Below are 22,112 nucleotides of genomic sequence, written 5' to 3'. Positions count from 1 at the left end.
AAGATGAAAAACTTAAAAGGGCAGTTTATAGTCTGTCGTATGAAGAATAGCGCCTGTGTAAGTTGTATGCTGCTGTAGAATGGTCAGGAAGTGATTATGCACGGAGAGAGGTCTGGGGTAGAGCAGAGAGAGGTAGGTTATGGTTTTGGGATAGGAATAATTTCTGAGTACTTGTAACAAGATTGTAACTGGCTGGAAGTATGGTTCAGCTGCAAAATATCATTGTGTTGTAAGTGAAGAGATTCCACAGGCACTCCCTGGAAAGGAGTCATCTCTCCTTACGTTAGATGACTGCTGAGGTTATTACCCTGGGCTTCCTACGCGGAGAGCGGAGAGCAGCTCGCTGCTGGGGTGTGACTCATCTGACAGTCCAGATTCCTACTGCACCTTGGGAGAAATTGTGCCCTGAGCTCTATCAGCTATAAAAAATGACAACACTGACCACCTCTGTATTGTTAGTCTGGTCTTAGTGACACGAATTCCACACTAGTGATTGTATTTCAGTTTGCAAATACTGTCCTCTTACTTTTTTCAGGAACCTTACAGCATAAGCAAAGCAATGCAGTTAAGACTAATCGAAGCTCATTTTTATTCTGTAGCTTGTAGAACGAGAGACACTTGTATGTCACCTAGACCTACTAGAACCTCTTCCTGCTGGCCCCGAAGAGCTTCCTGATGAGTTTTTTGAAGTCACGGTGGATGATGTACGGAAACGTTTGGCTCAGCTACAGAGCGAGAGGCAAGTTCCCTTTCTGCTGGCGACTGAAGTTGCTCCATATCCTTTTGTTGAGCAAAGTGGCACTATGCACCTATAGCTGGCTGTGATCTCTGGGTAGAGGGTTGTAGATAAGTGACTGCGTGTGGAATTAACGATCAGCACTGAAAGTCTCTACCCTTTATGCCATTTGAGTTCAAGGGCTGTGTCATGTCTCTCTGACAGAACCTGTGTTTTTATGTGAATCATTTGAGCATTTGTGCATGGGGTCGTGGTTTCACGGGGATGTTGAAAATTTCATCGTGAAGTGTCTGTGATGCCTGTGTGGGGATAGGTTTATCTGAGAACCTTAAGCTAATCAGGGATGGGCCCTCGCTGAGAAAGGATTAAGAGAAAGATTCCTTGCCATATTCTGCATTTCAGGGAGTCATTCAAAGCCACTTAACACCCCACCTCTTTTTCTTTTTTTCCTTCTCCCTTCTTCTGAAAGAGAAGGCACTGCCTTTGTAAGTAGATGTGCTCTTACTTCCTAGAGGCCCAAAGCAGTGGTGAGCTTCTGCTGTCTGTTTTGGTCTGACTTCACTTTAACTATTAGGAATTAAATGGATGGAATTTGTAACTTGTGATGGACACAATGATCCAGCTTCATAAGAATAACTCCCCCTGACTTCAGTAGTAGATAGTAGTATTTTCAACCAGTGAGAAACGCCTTGTATTTTAAGTAACAGAATTAACCTTTTATTAGACATCATCAGAAGAGACTGGCTATGAGACAGATGGAAATTTCCCAGATGGAAATAAAGCAAACTCAAACTTAGCCACAAATCAAGACATGAGAATATTTGGAACACGCACAAAGAGGAGGAAGAAGGATAGGAAGCTGGACTAACTATGCATCTCCTTGTTCAAGTAGCTTGCTGTCAAATATTCATGATTTTGCTGTACTTTTATTCTAGTTCTGAACTAAGAACTCAGATTAAGATAAACTGGCCTCTTCATTGCACCAGCATTGTGTTGTCTATATATTCCTTAAAGAAATTAATCTCATGAATGTATTCAGTTTCAAGTGGATCATAACGTTCCTTTACACACTACAAGCATTCTCTGAGGCCGTGGGACAGCCTACTTTACACGGGAACCAAGTCTGAGTCGGACTTTTTACTTAGAGCTGATTTTTTTTCCCCACAGGCCACTGTGGGGAAAAATCCACATGAGTACACAGATTGGCCTGAAAATTGCTCTGCTGCTTGTGGGCCTGGAGTATTTAGTGGTACAAATGTAGGATCGTTTGGTTGGGGGTTACTGGAATACAGCCCCCTCAAAAAAAGACCTAATTTCCAAATTTGCTGATGCTTGTAATCCCTTTTCCCCTCACAGCCAGGGATAAAAATAAAGGCAAGTTACACATGAAACTGATACCATTTGGTTTCTGATCTCAGCTGGCGAATCTTAACAAAACCTAGCTGCATACGATGCAATATTTTAAATGCAATTAGAATTTAATTCTGACTTCATGAAGAGCTGAGAATTGGTATGAATTGGCAATTGGTACGTTCATTTCTTGTGCCAGCTTCAGTAGCTCTTCTTCCTCCCTGGAGTAATCATGTCCAACTTTAGTCTCTTGATTTATTGAATAAATAAGTCCACCTCTTCTTGAGTAGTCTAAGGAAGCATTCCCCTGTTCTTAGTATCTTTTCTGGCATCTGCTGTAGTGAACTTATTTTTAAACTTATACAAGAAAAGTAATTTTATACAGTATTGTTGCTGGTGCTCAGTTGTTCCATAAATAAGATTTTGGGCTAGGAACCACAGGAGGGGGGCAAAATGCTGTGAGGGATACACGGAACAGTTGAACAATTCTCAGCAGCCCTGCTTGGACATTTTGCTTTCTTAATAAAATAAAAATACATCTTAAAATTACAGAAGTGACAGCTTGTCGTCTTCCTATGTGTCTAGGAAACGCCTGGAAGAAGCTCCACTGATGACAAAATCTTTGAGGGAAGCTCAGCTGAAGGAAAAGTTGGAGCGTTACCCAAAGGTAGCCTTTGTTCTTTTTCCAGTCCCTCTGGCTAGTCCAGACTTGGGGGTTGAGTAACTTCGGGAATCAATTGTGATCAACAGGATCTTGAGCTACTTACAGGAAGACTTGGCAAATTCCTGTCGCTGTTAATTGTTTGTGGGACTTGCATAACAGTTGTACTATGTAAAATCAGCTGGCCTGTAACGATATGGTTGAGTAGTGGGCAGTATAGCTCCTTTTATTTTATTCCAGATGTTTCAGGCTCTCTGTGTAGTGCACACGTCAGTCTGTATGACCTGAGCTTTCCTATCTGCCTCGCCTTTGTAGACTCTTACATTTTCATAGTATCTCATTACAAGTTAAATGATAAGATGTTACAGGTTGGAGATATCTTACTCGGTAAATATGATCCTAATGCAGTTTTTGTCTGTGGTGATTTATTGCGGAAAAAATAAGAGATTAAGTTCCCAAGTTAAGTGCTTTCTGACCAATGCTGGAAATAGAATGGTTACTTCAGACCTATGGCGGGGTGATTCCTGCTGCTATGACTTCTACTTTCTGTGTGCCTCACTAAGCACAGGGAGCTTCTACTCTCTGAGTAAGGGCTGTGCACTGCACACCATACTGTTTTTATAGGTCAGCTCTCTTACAGCATTTGAAAGCCAGACAGCCCGTGTTCTCTGAGGAGCTGCACAGTAATTGTTAGCCAGTATGCTTTTCTACCCCTGTAGAGTAAATACCTCAAATATCCCCATTTAAAAATACCAACTTGCTCACAAATTCTAAGCCAAGGACAGGTGTTACAGAACAGCCATAAAGAATTGACCTAACGTGCTTTACCTCTGACTTAGGTGGTGTTGAGAGTTCGTTTTCCAGACCGTTATGTTCTACAGGGGTTCTTCCATCCTAGTGAAACTGGTAAGAGCAATCTCCACTTCACTCTGTGTAGCTGCAGCTAACCTCTGTCATCATTGATTAGTTGCGTGACAAAAGAGAGTGGCAGAATGGCTCTGGACAGATCATTCTGCTGTCCAGGGAAGTAACAGTAAAAAAAGCAGCAGTAGCGAGTTACACTGTCCTTATAGGGCTGCTGAAGTGGATGAGAAAAGGGTCTGGGGGAATTTATTTCCAGAATTACTGAATGGAGATTGTCAGGCTGCTCGATGGCAAAATATTTCTGCTCAGGAAACTGTCCCACTTGATATCGCATTGTTTGTGTCCAAATGGTATGTTACTGAGATGAGTTTGGACAATTCCTCTATGTTAAAGCTGAAAAAGTTTTGGGGAAAACCAACACCCCCCCATCCCCCAATCCAAAACAAAACAAAAAAAAACCAGGAAGAAAAAAAAGAAGCTGTAATAAGAATAAAAGGGGATGAACCTTTCTGCCTCCGTCAGTTCACAAAAGGCAGTCAGGCCATGCACCAAGTAGCTCTTACTGTTATTAATTGAGATCCTCTTATTCTCAGCTGGCAGTGATGGTTACCCGTGCAATTTTTTAGATACTTTCGTATGGAATAAGAACTAATAACTAGTTACCAGAGTCTCACCTGGCTGGTCTTTGGACATCTTGCAGCTGCTGTTGGATTTTCTAGGAAGAACTTCACTGGCATCCTTAGATTTTGCTAAGGGACCAGCATGTCTAAGTGTGTTTTGGTTTGTGGGTTTTTTTTGTGTTTTGTTTTGGTTTGGTTTTCCTTTTTTCTCTAAGATATCAGTAATAGTAACAGTGCTCTTTTGAGGAAAAGGCATTCTACAGACACTGTAGGAGGGCAGTTCTGCTGGTACAAGTTAGCCTTTTTGCCCAGCATCTGAAGAAACAACTGTAATTCAGCATCCCTTTCTCTTCTTTTTTCACAGTTGGCGTTTTGAGAGACTTTGTGAGAAGCCACCTTGCAGATGCAGACTTGCCCTTTTACTTGTGTGAGTGTGCTGTTGGTAATATTTGGCCTTACTTTACAAAGCCTGTTCCTAGCTGTGGTGCATATGGGATCTTGTGATGCCCTGAGGTATGACCTGGGGAGGAATTCCTTCCCTAAATATGCCTCAGAGCGCAAAGGAGGTGTGACCTGCTCACTTAGCCACATCATGCTTCTGCCTCATAAGAAGCCTGTGTGGGCAGTGTGAATGTGTCACTCCTTTAAAGATCAGTAATCCCTCCCATATCTGCTGTATTTATTGTTTTGGTTGCTGGGTGGTCCTGTTTTGTAACTTGTTTTTTAACTTCAGTTATTGCACCTCCCAGAATCATCTTGAACGATGAAAGTTTGACACTCTTTGAGGTAAGGACTCACATGTGTGCTCTGTGATTCTCTCTGACTTGCTGCTCCCCTTCACCCTGCCATGTGTGTTAGTTGCTTTTAAAAGAAGCGGTATGATGCTGTGATCCCTGTAGACTTCTGCTTAGCCAAGACTAATGGAACCAGGTGTTTTGGAGCACAAGCTCTTCACCAGAAGAGGTCCACCTTGTGCAACAATATGCACTGGTGTATTGTCGCAGGGATGGGGGGGGTGTCGCATTGTTGCATCTGTACGCTCAGTGCCTTACAGAATCTGAGCTGTATTTAACCTCAAAACATTATTGCGAGAGCTGAGCTAACGCGAGTGAGCTGTATCTGTAGCTGGGGTAGTATAGTAGGAGATGTGACACTGGATTTGGATAGGTAACTGTTTTCAATTTCTACAGCAGGAGCTAGAGGCCATAGTGGACAAAAATCTGACCTTTCTGATAATCACTATGTGAGAATTTATTTTCAGCCAATTTATACATTGAAGAATATGTAATCTCTATGTGTAACTTTGCTCAAAGGCTGAAATTTATTTTTTTTTTTTCAAATACAGATTCCTGGAGATTTTTTGCAAGCATCAGTTAAGGTGGTCTTGAAGTATCTGGGCCTGAGACTTTTGGCTGTGTAAATCACTCACGTATTAAGAGACTGATCGAGTGACTTTGCCCCAAACTCACCATGTTTAAAATGTGCTGTCATTCAGGGAGAGGGATAGAGAAAGGCACCTTTCAGGCAGCGTGGTGAATTAGGTAGGGATTAGCATGCCTCTGAAGTTGTTTGTAATGGAGCTTTCCAAATTCCACAGCTTCCTGAGCAGGCCATGTGGAAAAGGTACACGTGCAGCTGCTTTTGGACTATTGAACGTTCAGGGAAGCAAAGAGTGGATCTCGGTGTTCACAGCGGGAAGTCTCTCCCCTTCCTAATGCCCTGTTAAGAATTTTTTTGCTGAAATTTGAAGTTTTGGGAGTGGTTTTGTTGATGTTGGAGTTCCTAGTATTGTCACCACACCTGTGACAGGTTTAGCTTCCTTGGGAGCTCTGAGCCTCTTGGGGATGGTGGCCTGTTTGGTTCTGTGCTTCAGGAATTGTGTGTGGCAGCTCTTGGTCTCCACCCGGCTTCGGAGCCCGCGGCCGCTCTGTCTCTGCCAGCCTCCTGCTCCGCACCGGGCCACGGCCTCTGCTCCGACCTGCTGAGAGTCTCTCTTAATATGTAGAAACCATCTCGGGAAGCTTCTGAACTGAAAATCATTGCTAGCTAGTAGTGTCAGGGGAAAGTATCACAAAGAAGCAAAGAGCAAGGATGTTCTTCTCTGTGCATCAGTTTTTTTTATTCACTGTTAGGGACAGGGTACTGGCTGGACTGAATGGACTTTTGGTCTGCATCCAGTTGTTCTTCTATCCTTGTGTATTGCTGGGGGTGGACTGACCCTGGTGGAACGTGTCCAGAGAAGGGCCCCGAGGATGATCAGAGGGCTGGAGCACCTCTCCTGTGAGGACAGACTGAGAGAGTTGGGGTTGTTCAGTCTGGAGAAAAGAAGGCTCCGAGGAGACCTTCTAGTGGCCTACCAGTATCTTAACGGGGCCTCCAAGAAAGCTGGGGAGGGACTTTTAAGGATGTTGGGTAATGGTAGGACTAGAGGGAATGGATTAAAACTAGAGATGGGTCGATTCAGACTGGACGTTAGGAAGAAGTTCTTCGCCGTGAGGGTGGTGAGACACTGGAACTGGTTGCCCAGAGAGGTGGTGGAAGCCCCATCCCTGGAGGGGTTCAAGGCCAGGCTGGACGGGGCTCTGAGCAACCTGATCTAGTGGGAGGTGTCCCTGCCCGTGGCAGGGAGGTCAGAACTAGATGATCTTTAAGGTCCCTTCCAAACCTGACAATTCTATGATTCTATGACCAGGCGACCTTACCTGACCTAACAGAAATTCCTGTATTGGTACAACTGCCCTATAGATGGCATGATAATGGACTAATACACATGAAACAGTACACAAAAATTCATATATAGCACAGGATTTAAACTGGTATATTTGACTTATTTCTTTGAATATCCTGGAATAATTAAGCCTTTGTAACTTTACTGCCTGTTACATTAAGTTGGTTTTTTTTGGTTTTTTTTTTTTTTTTTAGCTTTATGATTTCATTAATGGAACTATTTTGTATATAATTCTTCCAATTTTAAGGAAAAAAAAATACAGACTGTATGAGCCTTAGAGCCCTGGAGCAAACAGCTGATAATTTCAGTGGAATTTGTTAGATTTTCTTTTGCTATGTGACATCCTGTGTGGCACTTCACGTCTGTGAAAAAAAGATGCAGACTATATGCAACTTGTTTATGAGATGATGTGTTCCATACAGGACAAGTGATGATGTGACACATAAAAGTAATGGAAAATGAGTATGTGGAACAGTAAGGGCACTAACTAGGTGGCCTGTAGAAGTTTTTTTTTTTTTGCATACTAATTTTTACTATTTCTTAAGACACTTCTGCTGAAAACCCTAAGGTGGATGTAACTTTCACTGAGTAATTTAGACAGTGGTTGCATAGCTGCTGAGTCAGATGAAGAGACTGCTGCCGCAGTTACTGTCATGTCTGTTCCCTGGGCTGCTGTGTATTCCGTTCTACATGAGTTGGATAAATATAAATAATTTAAATAATGGACATTTGCAGGCTCTTGACTGAAGTGGATTTAGAGTCTCATAACGTGCAAATCCAAGTGGTTGTTGGTATGGGTGGTAGCGATGGGCTGAAGGAGGTGCCCTGCTCAGGGGTGTGGTTTTAGCTGGAAAGGGGATGTGTGTCTGCAGCGTGGTGACAGCAAAGGTTTTGCTCACATACGCTGCTCATGCTCTACAAGAGTTTGCTGATGCAGTTATGCCAATGAACCCAAGCAAACTTTTTCTGCAGGAGACCTTGCTAAAGTTCACGGTCAGTTTAAAGAACTCACTTTCGAGTTTTGTATTTTTTCTCCTTCTGCTGTTGAGTATATCAACTTTGCAAAATTTGTACTTGCAGTGTATCTTGTCCCCATAGCCCATCTGGTGCAGAAACCTCAGACAGTTGGACGTGTGTATGCAGCTATAGGTATTTAACTTTCTAGATTTTTTTACCATGCACATTCAATGTGACATTTCACAATGCTATCGTTTTCAGAAGTTTATCTGCAGAATTAGGAAAGCCCATCCAGTTCATCACAGTTGACTTGGAAAAATGAGTTGATGGTGAAAGGAGCAGGCCAGAGCATTTCTGTAATCAAGTGTTTTTTCTTTAAAAAAAAAAAGATAATTTTTTTAAATTCAAATTATATTCAGGGAGGCTTTAGCCTTGACTACAGGGCCCTAGGGCGTTGGAAATGAGTGACTTGACCCAAATGCTTGAGGCTGGCAACACTAATGAGGTGAGCGAGTAGAGGCTCGGCAATAAGGGAAGACACGTGTCACTGGATTGTCAAGAAACAGCAACAGAATTGATTTGTTTGAGGAGCCAAGAAATTCTCGTAAGTTCGGGGTGAGAAGGGTGAAGGCTGCAAGGGGCTGAGGCAACTTGGAAGGACAGAACGGGGTGAAGAGAGGGAGCAGAAAGAAATGCGTCTCTGGACGGGGCTGGGCTCCACTGTTTGGAGTTGTGGGTTTTGGAGCAGTGGCTTCTGCGCGGCCCGGAGCGTGTGCTGGGGAAGGGCAGACAAAGCCTGGACATTAAAGCCTTGAAGTTGCTTGGTGCAGCTGGGCGTAAAATGGCTGTTACGTAAAACGTGTCTGGGGATGGGAAGAGCTGCGATTAGTGCCAGTGGCCATGTAGCCTCTGTCCCTTGCCTGGGGCCCTTCAGCCCTTTCAGGACACAGTCTGTTATGGCAGGAATGATTCTGTGTGTTTATAAACATTTTATTTGGATGAAGCATCAAACAGGAAAAAACAATTCCTGCCGAGAGCTTGTCATACCATTCTGGTTACCCGTACTGCATGTCAGAGACCACAGAACTCACCGGGATGGTGCCTTATTCCAGTTCCAGTCGGCTGATTCTGGGTGAAGCTTTGCTCCCCATTACCAATATAAATCCGTTTTCATCTTTGACTTTTGCCTTGAGTCAGCGAAGGCCCCGTGCCATAATGTCTTCTGCTTGGGCAGGCTTTCCCTTCTGCTGCAGATCTGAGCACTTGGCAGGGGCTGAAGGGGGCTTTCTTCTCCAGGAAGAAACGGGCACGGAAGTCGCTCTGGCTTTCGTGTCCCTGGCAACTGTGTTATTGTTGGATGCCCTTTTTATAGGCGGCTGTTACTGATCGGGCTACTCTGCCCGAGCCTCGGTGCTCAGTAAAAATGATGCCGGCCCAGAGCAGGAGCAGGAGAGGTGGTAACTCTGGTGCTGGGCCAGTGGGGCAGCGCTGGTGACAGGACTTGCTCTCCAGTATTACCTTCCAAACTACGAAGTCTTCATTCTGGGAAGAAGTTGGTGCGGGTCAGTGTCCACACTCGCCGCAAAGCCGGCTGCGGTGCTGGTCCTGCACTGGACGGCGTGGGATCCGCGTGGGTGGGTCAGGAGAAGACTTTGCCCCTTTCAGGCATCACGTGGTCTGTCAAAGGGAAACTTTTTATACTTTAGTCAGAGCTCCCTGTCTGTTCCCATCCTCTAGAGGGAAAGAGATGAAAAGACAGAGCTGCTCTGTAAAGATAGAAGGCATCAGGTTAAGGTATTTTGTAAAATGTGTGGCTTTCGGGCTGGGGGAAGAGGAGCCTTTTATGCTGAGGTGCCCTTGCAGTACTCAGCATCTCCATAGTGGGAGAGCTTGTTTTGGAATAACGCTGTGTTTTGGTAGGATGCAAACTTGAATGAAGTGCTATGGAGCATGTGGTTCTTCCCAACATCATAGGGAAAAGGGAGCATGAGTAAAGTAACGTAACAGCTAATTTCTTAAGCTTTTTTGTGGTATCTTTTTTTTTTTTTTTTTGAGAATCTGTGAAAGGTTGAGGAGGGATGTTGCCTTATCAGTAGTACATCTCTTAACACTGTCAGGTCATATCGTGTAACTGCCAGAATTCACAGCTTTCAAGCTTTCACTCCCGGTGCTCGGTGTCAGTAGTGTTAGCAATAGCCTGCTGGAATGCTTTCTGCCTGATGTTGTTCCCTTGCAAAGATGCCTGCACATAACCTGACACTTGATTTTAATGGGATATTTCTTAGATGACTAGAAAACCTATGTTTCTGTTCAAAACAGGTCTTCCAAAACAGGTACTACCATGTTGTATCTGGTCATTCTGGATTTTTTCAATGTTTAACTTTTTTATTATCAGGCTGTTCACTCTTTCATACACATCTCACTTGAGCAGAAGACAACATATGAAAATAGAGGTAGAACGTAGGTGCTTCGTAGAACACCTCTGGAGTGTATATTCATTTCAGGAATAAAGTGACTTTCAGGGGAGGCAAAAGCAATCATAATTAGATTTCAGTGCAGTCTTCCTTATCTCAGCAATAACTGTGACCTATGATTGAAATTATATGAGCCTTAGAATTCCTAACTTTCAAACATGAGATTTTGTCTAATTGCTCCGTTCCACAAATGCTTTTCCATTTTTTAAATGCATTTTATTCTCCTTTTGCTCTCAGGGACGACTTAGATTCTTGTTCCCCAAATACGGTGCTTAAACTCTCGAGAAACAGAAAATGAGAAATAGTTAAGAAAAACAGAGTAAAGGAATAGAGGTTGATTTACAGCTTCTGCACAGTCCATTCTTGGTTTTCTACGTTGTCTCGTGCCTTCTTAAAATACATGACACACTCATGTCTAAATGTGGTGGACTGTTATTACTTTTAAGCAGGACTGTGGCAGAGAAGCATCCAATTACTTATTCCCTCCAGTTTAGTCATAGGCTACTTAATTGCCTTCTGTTTTCTCCTTTACTTTGAGAAATGTCTTGGTACATAGAGAATGCTAGCAACACCCTCCAAGGATATGGGAATTCTCTTGATGAACTTCAAAAGGATTTTCTAGAAACTCAGGGTCTTTGCTGGGGCTGGCAGAGGCAGAGCCTGCTTGAGCCCAAGCACAGGCTGTTCTGGACATTGACCATTGCCAGCCTGAACGCTTCAGGAACCTGTTGTGGACCCTGCATGGTTTCTGGTGGTATCACAACCCCACCCTCCGCTAGGACAGAGCTGCTGCTTCTGTGACACGGCTGGGAGCTGGTTCTTTGGGATTGCTTGTCCAATGTCAGACATGAGTCATGGAGTTGCACCTAGCTTTCCCAGGTCTGACGTTAGCAGTAGGTTATCCTCACTCTGTAGGCTGCCTTGGTGCTGTGTGTAAGAGCGGATGGTGTCTGAGGCAGTAATGTGAGCACATTTGAGCATTCAGACATTTATGAATGACTGAAATTTGTGCTGAAGCCAATGACAGGAGTCACTGCAGATGGTGGAGTACCATATTATCAACACTTCTGCTCTCTCTCCACCCTCTCACTCCATTCAAGCTGATAAGATTGGAACCACAGTCATTAAATCTGATCGCTTACAATGAAGGGAGAACCTTTAGGCTGCAAGCAAAACTGGGGAAAAAGACAAATATTGTCAACTTATTTGCCAAGATACTTGGGCTGAAAGAACTGTCTGAAGTGAATTCTCCCAAAATATGTGTGTATTTACAGTATAGTGAGCACACAGATTGGCAGCAACGTGGAGTTTTTGGAACCCATAAAGACTTCAAGGCATTGCTTTGATTTTTTGTTATTGCTGTTTTTGCTGGCTGCCTTATCCTCATGTCCCTTGAAGTGTTTTATAATGTTCTGCTCTCCAGAACTGATCAACTGCAGGCTTCCTTGTTGTAGCACTTGGCTTTGGGTTCCTTATAGCTCTAGTTGCTTGTTTGTTTTCTCTAGGCTAGCTGAGCTTTTCAGAGTTGCTTCTTCCCTTCTTTCTCCTCCCAGAAACAGACGCTTGTGTAGTGCATATCTGGGGTGTGTTAGTGGAAAAAAAAATCATTGATTGCTGATTTAATACTAGGAAAGAGTTAGCAGAAGGTAAGAATACCAGCCACTGGAAAAGTCAAGGCAGCGAAGAGGGCAGGAGGCCATCATCCATCTTCAGAGGAGCTAAAGGAATCCACAGGCTTCCACATAAATATTTAGATTTTCTAATCAGATCTTAGAGTGCACCGAGTGTTTCCTCTGGCGTGTACTGTGGGGCAGAAATCCAGAGGAGCTGTTTGTTCCTTCCTTTGCCTTTGGTTCTGTTTCCATATCCTATTTGTTAATGCTAGTTCGGGCAGTACGTCTGGCATGCTTGTTCAGTGAAGCCGACTACGAATTGAGCAGTGTGAAGCCTTCTCTGCTTTTGGCAAGAGTCTGGATGCAATTTCAGAAAAAATTACTTCATCAGAGTCAGTCCGTCGGAGCTATTTCCAGTGGCAGGCCCTGCGGTTATTCCACTCACTAGCAAAGAAAATTGCAATTAATAGTGAAATTCATCCAGCCTGGAGGATGGCATTCACCTTCCCGTATGAATTCTTAGCCCTTTATTTGTCCATTCAGGGTTTTCTCATCCGACTAGGTTTGGGTAGCCATCTCGCCTCCTGTTTGCCTTGCGAGGTCTGTTACCCGTGCTCGCAAAGGCTGTCCGTACTTGCTGCCTAAGCTGTCCTCGAGTAAGACTCATCCCCTCAGTCCAGATGAGGGACGTCCTTGTACATTTGAGTTTAGAGTGGAAATCCTGCCAAAAATGTTCTCTCTTCTTCTGTCAGTTTTGGAGGCCAGATCTTTCTTATCTCAGCTCAAGGGCTCAATGAACGCCTTTATACCTGAATTCCTTTTTAAGTAGCCTTTTGAAAATAGTGCTTTCAAATCTTATCTTTGCCTTATGAATTTTAAAGGTCCTCCGCTCTAGCTGGGTTAGACCTCCTCTGAATTGGCTGCAGAATATCCATCTTTTTTGGCAGTTGCAGTCCACATTGAGCAGCTTTGTTCTCAGGTTATAAACACGAACCACTTAGTCAGTTTGCCCCTTTCACCATGACTGTAGTGTTTATTTCTGTTTCAGCGATGCTTTGCAGTCTTGCTGGAGAAGCTTTTGATCCACCGGCTTTCCGGTTGAATTTTCCAAGAGCTAGTTTATGTGTTTGGGCTGTGTGTACTATGCAGTATTTCACGTTGGTAGCTTGGGTTTCTCCTTCCATGCGCGTGTTCCTTTGAAGTGCTTGTTTTCTTATTCATCTTTGAACATCAAACTAACAGCAGACCTGTGGCACTCTAATCTTTTCAGATCGTGTAACGGAAAGAATGCTGCTCACCCTGGCAGCTGCGAGTTCCCCGTAGACAGCAGTGTCTGCCTGGTCTGAAAGCATCACTCTGTCTGTGAACAGAATAACTGCGTGGTGATAATGGACTTATTTTGCAATATTCTGTTGTAGGATTTTTTGAATATGTGTGTCTGGAGATACCTAGTGAAGGAGGAAATACGGAGACGTTATTTGAGGAGGCTTCTGCCTGAAGTCTTTTCTGTGCTCTAGAGAAAAAGCTACTAAAACATGCAGTAGAACAAAGCAGAAATGTTTCTCGTGTGTATCACAGCTGGATTCACAGGGAAATGTTGTTGTAGTGTCGATATTTTTATCATGGAATGCAAGATGCAGCAGCCCCAGTGTGCCACTCTCCAGCCAGGATGCCCTGCTGTCACAAACCACGCTCACCACTGTGGTGTCTGAGTAAGTGCACTCTGCCCGTCTGAAATAAAACTTGGAGTTACTTAGCAACGCAGTTTCAGATAAATGTGGCTTTATGAGTAACAGGCTGGTCTTCAGATTTCAGAAATGGAAAGCGTTCATTTAAATTTCTGCAACTGTAACTAAGTAAATTGACGAAGCTGTGTTATTTAGATCTTTTTAAAATCCGAGGATTTGGTCATTTAGAATGACACTCCTTACGTGGGAGGACGGTAAGCAGGATATTGGCTTCTTCCACTTCTTGCCTCATCAGTGACTTCCTGATGCCTTCACAAGAAAGCTGTCCTGCGATTAAGGCCTTGGATGGGACTCTGGAGACTTAATCACTTAGTTCTCATTTGTGCTGCTACCATCCTGTGTGACCTTGAATAAGTTATTTAATCTCTAGATCTCAGTTTTTCATCTGTACCAAAAAAAGCCCAAACCAACAACCAAACCCAAAAAACCCTAAAACATCACACTTTCTTACATTTTTATTTATACTGCATGTTGCTGCTCCTTACAGATCTGTAATTGCACAATGGGACAGCATTTTCAATTGGATTTCTAGGTGCTGTTGCAATAAAAATAATAATCTAACTGTTTCTTGTAAATGTGCCTTGCACAGTGTGATTTGAACATTGTAATTCGATAGATTAATAGCGTTCACTTTCCCAGACGGAATGGCACTCTGGCTGGAAATCAAAGCAGCAAGAAAGAGAAATGCTGGATATTTGAGGATAGTAACTAGCTGTTGACTCATTCATATTGTAGTAATTCTTCACATATAACTGAATGGAGTTTTTCGAATATTTGTTTCAAACAGCTTATGATTCTTTGGTCAATTTGGTGGGCTCAGGGTGACTCTTTAAGAGGTTTCTAAATCTGTTCTGATTCACAGATATTCTTGTAAGAATCCTGTGCAGTGAGGTTAAGATCTGCAGAGTTCTTCTAGAGACATTGATAATTTGCATTAGAACAACTGCAAATGAGGAAATACTTCTCACTTGAGAACAGAGTTTTCAGGTAATGGTCTGCCCGGTGTTTGATCCTTGCATTCTTAGCAATGTTAGAGAATAATAAAGGCTCCATCTTTGTATGTGTTCCTGGACTGCAGCTACTAAAGCCTTCTCATCTTTATGCCAAGACATTCCTTGGCCAGTGGGATCATTCCACTGGCTTTTTTTTTTTTTTTTTTTTTTTTTTTAATGTGAAATTGGTGCTGATGTAAATACTTTTGTGTTACAAAAAAATCTCAGACAGTGTCATGTCCTGCCAGTGACTGGCTGGAGAATTCCTGGGGTGGTCGGTGAGATGTAGCTAGGTGCCTTCTGCACTGAACCGTCCCTAAGTGCTGAGTTGGGACGGTACCTGAGAGTTCTGCACAAAGGACGCTAGACAAAGGGTTGTACGAAGGAGACAGGAGTCTATCTGAACTGAAGAAAAAGAACTTATTGGATGTAAATTTGGCAAGAGGGGACTCTGTGTTGGCTGACCCCGAGGAGAGGATTGGGATGCAGGGAAATGAGCCATGGGAAGGAGGTTGCGTTCTGTGTACTTGTGAGCTGCTGTCTAGTTCCTTTAAGTTTCTTTCAATTAAAAGATTTTGAACTGAAACGTTTGGACTGATGTTTTGCCAGCAGTGGGAAATGGTTGTGGAGGTGGATCCTGAAACTTAGAACTATGGTTATTTGTCAACCTGTGAGTAAATAGGGTAGAGGTTTATCTTGGGGCACGTTCTGTCTGTGTGTTTGTGTGGTTGAGTGTGTCTGTCTAGCTCTTGGTCTGTGTTTCTCACTCTCTTTTTCTCTTTGTGCCTCATGCAGGCCCTGCTATGAATTTTCTCTGACCCCTTGGGGCCATTCCCACATGAAGCTTTGATGTGTGTGCCCAGACCTTGATTGACAAGGAAGTTTCGGTGGCGGCAGCAGGGAAACGAAGAGAAAAGGGCAGGGCTTTGAACTAAAGGGCTTTGAGCTCTGAGATGCTGTGCTTACTTATCTCCTTCAGAATGTTAATTATTTACCAAGATAATTGGTCGGGAGGGGAAAAAAAGAGAGGGGAGGTTATTAAAAAATTCCAACACTAACACGCTACAAAAACCTCATTTTCCAACTTGCAGCTGGCATGAAAAGGATGTTGTGTGTAAAAGGGCTTGAGTGTATGTGTGTTGGGGGGGGCCTTTTTAAGGCACCCATTTCCTAAATAGAGGGACGTCCTTCAGAAAAAAATTCGTCCTTCAGACGAATGCAGCGGAAACATCAAAGCTCTTGCAAGAGTTTTCTCTGGGGTTTCTAAACCGTGTCTGGTACTTTTTAATTAAAAAAGTTTATGGAGAGCCGTCTTTGTGAGTGGAACAGGCAACCTTAGGCCCTCTTGATTGAGGAATTAAATGTTAAAAGACCTAATAAATAATGATTTCTGCTAAAATGTCAGTTCAAGGATGTGAAGATGCCTGGCCACTTTAGCAGGAGCTGAGAGTTGGAATAGAGTGATGAATGTCTCCTGCTTCAGTCTGGCATGATGTAGGCTATACTGTATGTGAAACTCTCCTGCAGCCTTTGGATTAATGTAAAAAAAAATGGTAGTACCACATACTCATTTGAAGTCTGTAGTCAGGAAGATAGGTGAAGCTGTTTCATTTTGCCTCCAGTTAATGCAGTTCTATTAGTCTCTGTACTAGGTAGCAATCCACAGACTGCCCCGTGAAGATCAGGGTTCCTTTGAGCTCTGGTAATCGCTGTGCTGGGTCGGGTCCAAGGACCGTCATTCCAGTATCCAGACTGTGCTGATGGTGGCAACAGAGGTTCAAGAAAACTCAAGAGCAGGCAGCCTGCCCTGCACAATTCCTGAGCATGCATTAAGGGTACCGAGAGGGGCAGTTGTTTGTGTTTATCTATTTGTTTATTTATTGGATTAAGGTGAGAAATCTAGTGTTACTGTTTTGCCAGGGTAGATGTAGACCATTAACCGACACTTTCTGTACAGTTTCTGGCTATGACAGTACTTACCTCTTTTACACTATGATGATTTGGTTTCTTTACCTGTCTCTTAGTATAAGGCTTTCTGAAAGCTTAGAATAGTTGTTTCGCCTAGTTTTTCTTTAGGTAGTATTATATTGATGTGTTAATTCTGGTAGCAAGTACGATATTTTTCTTTCAGAATCCTTACTGGTACAGCTGGTTACACCATATCGTATTAATCTTCTGCATATCACCTTTTAAAAATACAAGCCTGTGCTTGCAGCAGTGTCTGTTTTTAGCACAAAGCTTAATGATTTTAAATCTCTTACTCTGCAGTCCCTTGAGAACATTTGGATGTACCATCTGGACAGGGTGATGTTGTGCTTTTTAATGCATGACTTAGTTCCAGCCCCAGTTTTTCTACCGCTTCAGTTCCTGTGAGGCCGCGGTGCCGTACTGTACTTGCTGTAAGTGGCTCGTAAGTGGGTGCCCTCTGCACTGACCTGCAGTTGCTTTCGTGATTCCTCGGTTGAACCAGTGGGACTGCGAGTCCAGTTCTGCAGTTTCTCTGGTGCCCAGCGAAGGAACAAAGGTTAATTTGAGGGACTGATGCATCTGAGAGGCAGAGGGAGTTGGGGTGGTAAAGCCTGGAAAAGAGAAGGCTCTGGGAGGGTCCTGTCAATGCATGTAATAAACGTGATGGGAAACAGCAAGGAAGATGGGCCAGACCTTTTATTGGGCACCACTGAGAAAAGACATGAGGAAATGGACACAAATTATGGGAATTTCCATTGAAATAAAAGGAGAAAAAAAAACCCACCCAAGCCCACTGAAAAGGGGGGTCCAGCACTGGAACAGGTTGCCTGGGCAAGTTCTGGAGTCTCCATCCTTGTTAATATTCAGAACCCGACTCGACGTCGTGGTCCTGAGAAACCTGCTCGAAGCGGGGGCGTTCGGACTAGGCAGTCCCCAGGTGCTCTTACAGCCTCAACCTCCCAGTGATGCTGTGGTGGCCACGGTGCTGCAGGACAGGACGTTCCTGCCCCTGTAGCTGCACAGTCGTACCCAGGTTGTCATTTGTTACAGGTGAAGAACAGTTAACTCTTCTCCAAGTCTCCCTGATGATTAAACTGATACAAAGAAGTCATTGAAATTCTCTTCTTTAATTGGATTCCTTAATCTTAATAATTGGTGGCCCAAGCAATTATTTTAGGGACTTCCTTTATCTGAACTTCTTATTGTAACTTTTTGTTGTTTTAATCCTTTAATTGTATTTTAGCTTTCTGAATTTCCTTCCCTACACCCATACTGCTGCTTCATTCCTTATTACTCACCTCAGAAGTATTAGCTACCAAAGTTGAAAGATCTTTTGTCATTTTTTTTAGTTATGGGTAGATGACAACATTTGCTAGTTTGCTTTAATGCTTCCTCCCCTGCTTGCTTTTTTTCCAGTCAGGGCTGCACAGCGCTTCTAAGACTCCATTTTTCCAAGTAATGTTTACTCAATAGCTAAGGATTTTACTTCCATTTCCTCTGACTTCCAGGTCTCTAATCAGCATGCTTAATTTTAACCCTCTCTTTCTAAAATACGGTGTTTGTGTTAATTGTTCATACATTTTCATTTCTTATGGTGTTCAGTTTTATTACATTGTAATCAGTGTTTCTTATTGGCTTGAATCTGATTCTTTGTATTACTTAGGGCTAGTTGAAAAGAATTCTTTTATGTTTACAATGATTTGTTCAGTAGGTCATCATTTGAGCTACTGACAAATTACTTCTCAGCAGTATGTCATTTATGTCATTTATGATGTCATTTAGTGTGTTCATATGTTAAACATAATTCATATTTTGTATTGAATTTTATTCAGTACTTATTTATGCAGAGGTGGATGAATAGAGTTACTTAGCCATGACATAAGAGACTGAGTGTAAAGCACTGAAAGGGGGAGAAGATGCTGAGAATGGCCGTTGTCAGCACAAGTTGTCAGAAGCGTCATCACTTCGGTTTGTTGGTATCTAAAATTAGAGAAAAACTTAGTGAACTGCAACAAGCCGGATACTGTCTGGTGCATTACGTTTGAGTAACTTGAGAGGTACCAGTTGCCATCTCATTCTTCTGTGCGATGGGTCTACACCTTAAAATGGGGGAAAATGAAGTATAAAGCAGTGTGGTAATTTTACAAACAGGCTAAATTAGGAACCGGGTCTGCTGACTAGAATTGTGGACATTTCCACTTTTTTTTTTTCCCCCCTCTCTTTCCTTCCTGCAGAGAGTGTCTCCGTGGAGTGGGGGTTAATGGTAGAGTGGCAAAAATGACTCCAGCTTTACTGCGCTTCTGTGTTGCAGAAGGAAAAGTTTGTTCTCTTGGATTATGAGCTAATGGGAACTCAGTTTAATGTGTTTCTTGTGTACGTGTTTGACCAGAAATGGCTTGTTCTTGTGGAGCACTGAAGGGGTAGGCGAAAAGCTAAGACGGAAGGTAGCATGATGCATAACTTTCTGGGGCCATTCCGGGTAAGACAGGCGGGGTCTCCCGCCTTCCACGGGTGTTGGTCAGACGCGGCACCGTGGCACTATCTTTACCATAGGTCTTCCTGTGTGGAGACAGACCTTACGAGATCACAGACTCAACAAATTTCTGTACTTAAACTTACTTTTACTTGATTCAGTGCTTCATGAGCTATATGTGGTTTGTTGTTTTTTTTTTTTTTAAGATGTGCCACACAGAGTAATTAAAGCACCCACTAAATGAACTATGATTTGGCTGCCTGACATCTCAAATAATAGTCAGAGAGGAATTGTTGGAAAACATAAATCACTTATGCTGGTGTTTTGCTGGAATTAGTTCTGGCCACGCTCTGTTCGTTATTTTTATCTGGTTTGGAGGTAGATATATAAATACAAAATAATCATTAATAACATTTCCAGGTGAAGTAAAGATCATCAGACAGATAACTGTAGGACTGCCTTTTTCATGTCTGTGTTTATCTAGGTCACATAGTGAGCTAAATGGATGGAAAAAAAATCTTTGAATATGGCAATTATTCTGACAGGTAGGAACCAGGAACTGGGGCTGGATTTGTGAAAGGGTAGACTGCATCCTGGAAAGCTGTTGAAACAAATTGCAACTAGAGACAGGGTATAAATGTAATAGAATAATCTAGAAGAGATTTCTGAGGGCATAGCTGGATTTTCCTTCTCTTACTATCAGCCACCCAGGTCTTGGAAGATTCTTAATCCTACGTTATCCGGTCAGCAGCGGAGAATGTGGGTGAAAAATAATGGCCTGAGATACGGGGGCAGAGGAAAACAAATGGCAGATCATCAGCACAACGAGCGTTTGCTGCGCAGGTCTCATCACCTGTGTAGTAGAACAGCTCTTAGAATTCTGCGCCATGCCTTACCCTGAGTGCCTTAGGCTCTACACAAGTTTCGCCTTCTCTGAATTATAGATGGTTCGGTGACCTCAGCTTAAACTCTGTGAATTTGTCCGCAGCTGTCTAACCTGTTCCTAATGCTCACAGTGAACTCTGAAAGCACCTACAGTCGGTGATCTTTTCCCCTTTTACTGCAGGCTAAACTCTTTCCAACTGCTGTCATTCATTTTGGATCTGAGGAGTGCAGGGGTGAGTGAATTTCCTCTATTCTCCAGCTGACTGTATAGCTCCTGTAGTAGACCCAGAAGAGTTACATCCTTACGTTCAGAGTTCTTCCAACAAAAGATACTGCAGTCCCCAGGAATGCTGGTCAGTGTTCCCATTCCAAATGGCTGAAGCTCTTCAGAGGTAGCTTGGTCAGTTAGCTTCAGCACAAATGTAAACGTGGTACCTTTCTTAGGAGATTTGTTAGGCTCTGGAGCAGGCATTGTCTGCTGCAGGGACAAGAATGATAGAACAACCACCGTGTAGAAGGAAGTCCATTGTTCAAAATGTTAACTGGACAAATGACTACGAAACACTTTTACAGACCTCCTGGTGCAGTGGTCTGTCTGGAGATGGGAGAACAGATCTGAAGCTTTGATTCTTTGACACCTCTGGTTTATGCTTAGAATCTCCATTTCTCCCAGAGATTAGAGCATGCTCTGGCTTCACAGAAAAGTATCTTGAGATGCAGCAAGCACTGAAAGAAAATGTTGAGATCTTGAGGTTTGAATGATGAAACAGGGCACCTTGAGTTGTGAAAGAAACTTATCATAGTTTAAAAGTGTCCTGTGTCAGCTAGGGGAAGGTGATGGAGACTTACTGTAGAATACAGGAGGTATTTGCTGAGCCAAGAGCTTTGCAATTCTGTGGTGATTGATGTCTCTGCTTGGATCTCATTTTTAAACAGATTGTTACCTGAAATCGGACCTGCTGAGCTCTGCGGTTTCCCCTTCTGCAGCTGATTTATTAGTAGCCAGGTACGTAGGACTGAATAGAGTGGCAAATGGGTGAATATTTCAGGGATAGGAAGCGTGAAATGAGCCCATCTTACTGCGAAGAAATGTGCTCTGAAGATACTTCATTTTCTCCTGGGAGAGAGTCATACTGTCGTACTTGACTTCATAGCTTTGTGAGTCCTTCTTTGCAAAGTAGGACTTCAGTGACTAAATCAAGTAAATCTTAGGGCTTTTATCATGAAAAAGAAGAGCCTTTTCAATCTGATTTTAAAGGTGGTACAAGGGGCTATTATAAAAAAAAATAATATTAATTCTGTTTGCTTATTTTCTTCCTCAGATGTTTGTCCAAATCATTAGTACCTTCTGCTTCATCATCTTTAGAATCAATAGTTCCATCTCTGTCTGAAAAAGAAGTGGGAAGTGACAAAAAGACCAATGAGCAGCCAAAACCAGCAAGTGTGGATGAAGCTCCACAGGTGTTGAGAAGGGCCCCTGGGAAAATCCCCAAGTGGCTGAAGCTGCCAGGTATCATGAAATCCGAGGAGGGCTCTTCTCATTCGGAACTGCCCGGAAAGGCAGGCTGTGTTGAGTTCTTAACTATGCTAGTGTAGTTCAAATACTAATAGGAATGATATTCTACATACCAAGGGCCTTGTCATCTGTTAAAGCTCTTATCGTTATTTTTCCTTTGCTGGTACAGTCTGTTTTAGTACTTTCTCTTCATTTTTTGGAGTTGGTCTTTCTGTTTTTAATCTTCACTGAAAACAGTAGTGGTTTTCCATAGTTAAGATTACAACCAAGTTTCCATTATGAATTTTTTCTTGGTTTATCCTGATCAGAAAAGGCAACCTTATTTTTAGTCTGAGAACCAATAGCTTATGTGTGGTTTTATATGAGAATTTATACAAAATATGAAGGAACTAGAGGAATAATTCCTGAATTAAACAATTGGCAATATTCACTTTTGATGCGGTGGCAAAGAGAAAGGGGCAGGGGGGGAGGGGGAGACAGACATTCGATGAACGACAGTAAAACTAGGAGGAATTATATGGAATTCT

The 22,112-nt window shown here is 42.9% G+C and overlaps 1 protein-coding gene across 2 annotated transcripts in view; it reads left to right on the top strand.

Moving 5' to 3' along the window:
• ASPSCR1 (ASPSCR1 tether for SLC2A4, UBX domain containing) overlaps nucleotides 1-22,112 on the top strand; it is a 46,721-nt gene that overhangs the window by 21,446 nt on the left and 3,163 nt on the right. For both annotated transcript variants that reach the window (XM_054221393.1, XM_054221394.1), the window contains 8 exons: nucleotides 600-739; nucleotides 2,672-2,753; nucleotides 3,587-3,653; nucleotides 4,596-4,658; nucleotides 4,965-5,017; nucleotides 20,251-20,302; nucleotides 21,006-21,075; nucleotides 21,392-21,579. In XM_054221393.1, coding sequence (XP_054077368.1) covers nucleotides 600-739; nucleotides 2,672-2,753; nucleotides 3,587-3,653; nucleotides 4,596-4,658; nucleotides 4,965-5,017; nucleotides 20,251-20,302; nucleotides 21,006-21,075; nucleotides 21,392-21,579 — 715 coding nt within the window. The remainder of the gene's footprint in view (nucleotides 1-599; nucleotides 740-2,671; nucleotides 2,754-3,586; nucleotides 3,654-4,595; nucleotides 4,659-4,964; nucleotides 5,018-20,250; nucleotides 20,303-21,005; nucleotides 21,076-21,391; nucleotides 21,580-22,112) is intronic.

This window comes from Rissa tridactyla, chromosome 15, assembly GCF_028500815.1.
Source record: "Rissa tridactyla isolate bRisTri1 chromosome 15, bRisTri1.patW.cur.20221130, whole genome shotgun sequence".
NCBI lineage: Eukaryota > Metazoa > Chordata > Aves > Charadriiformes > Laridae > Rissa > Rissa tridactyla.
Note: the sequence above shows the minus strand (reverse complement) of the source record. Positions and strands in the feature narration are given on the sequence as shown.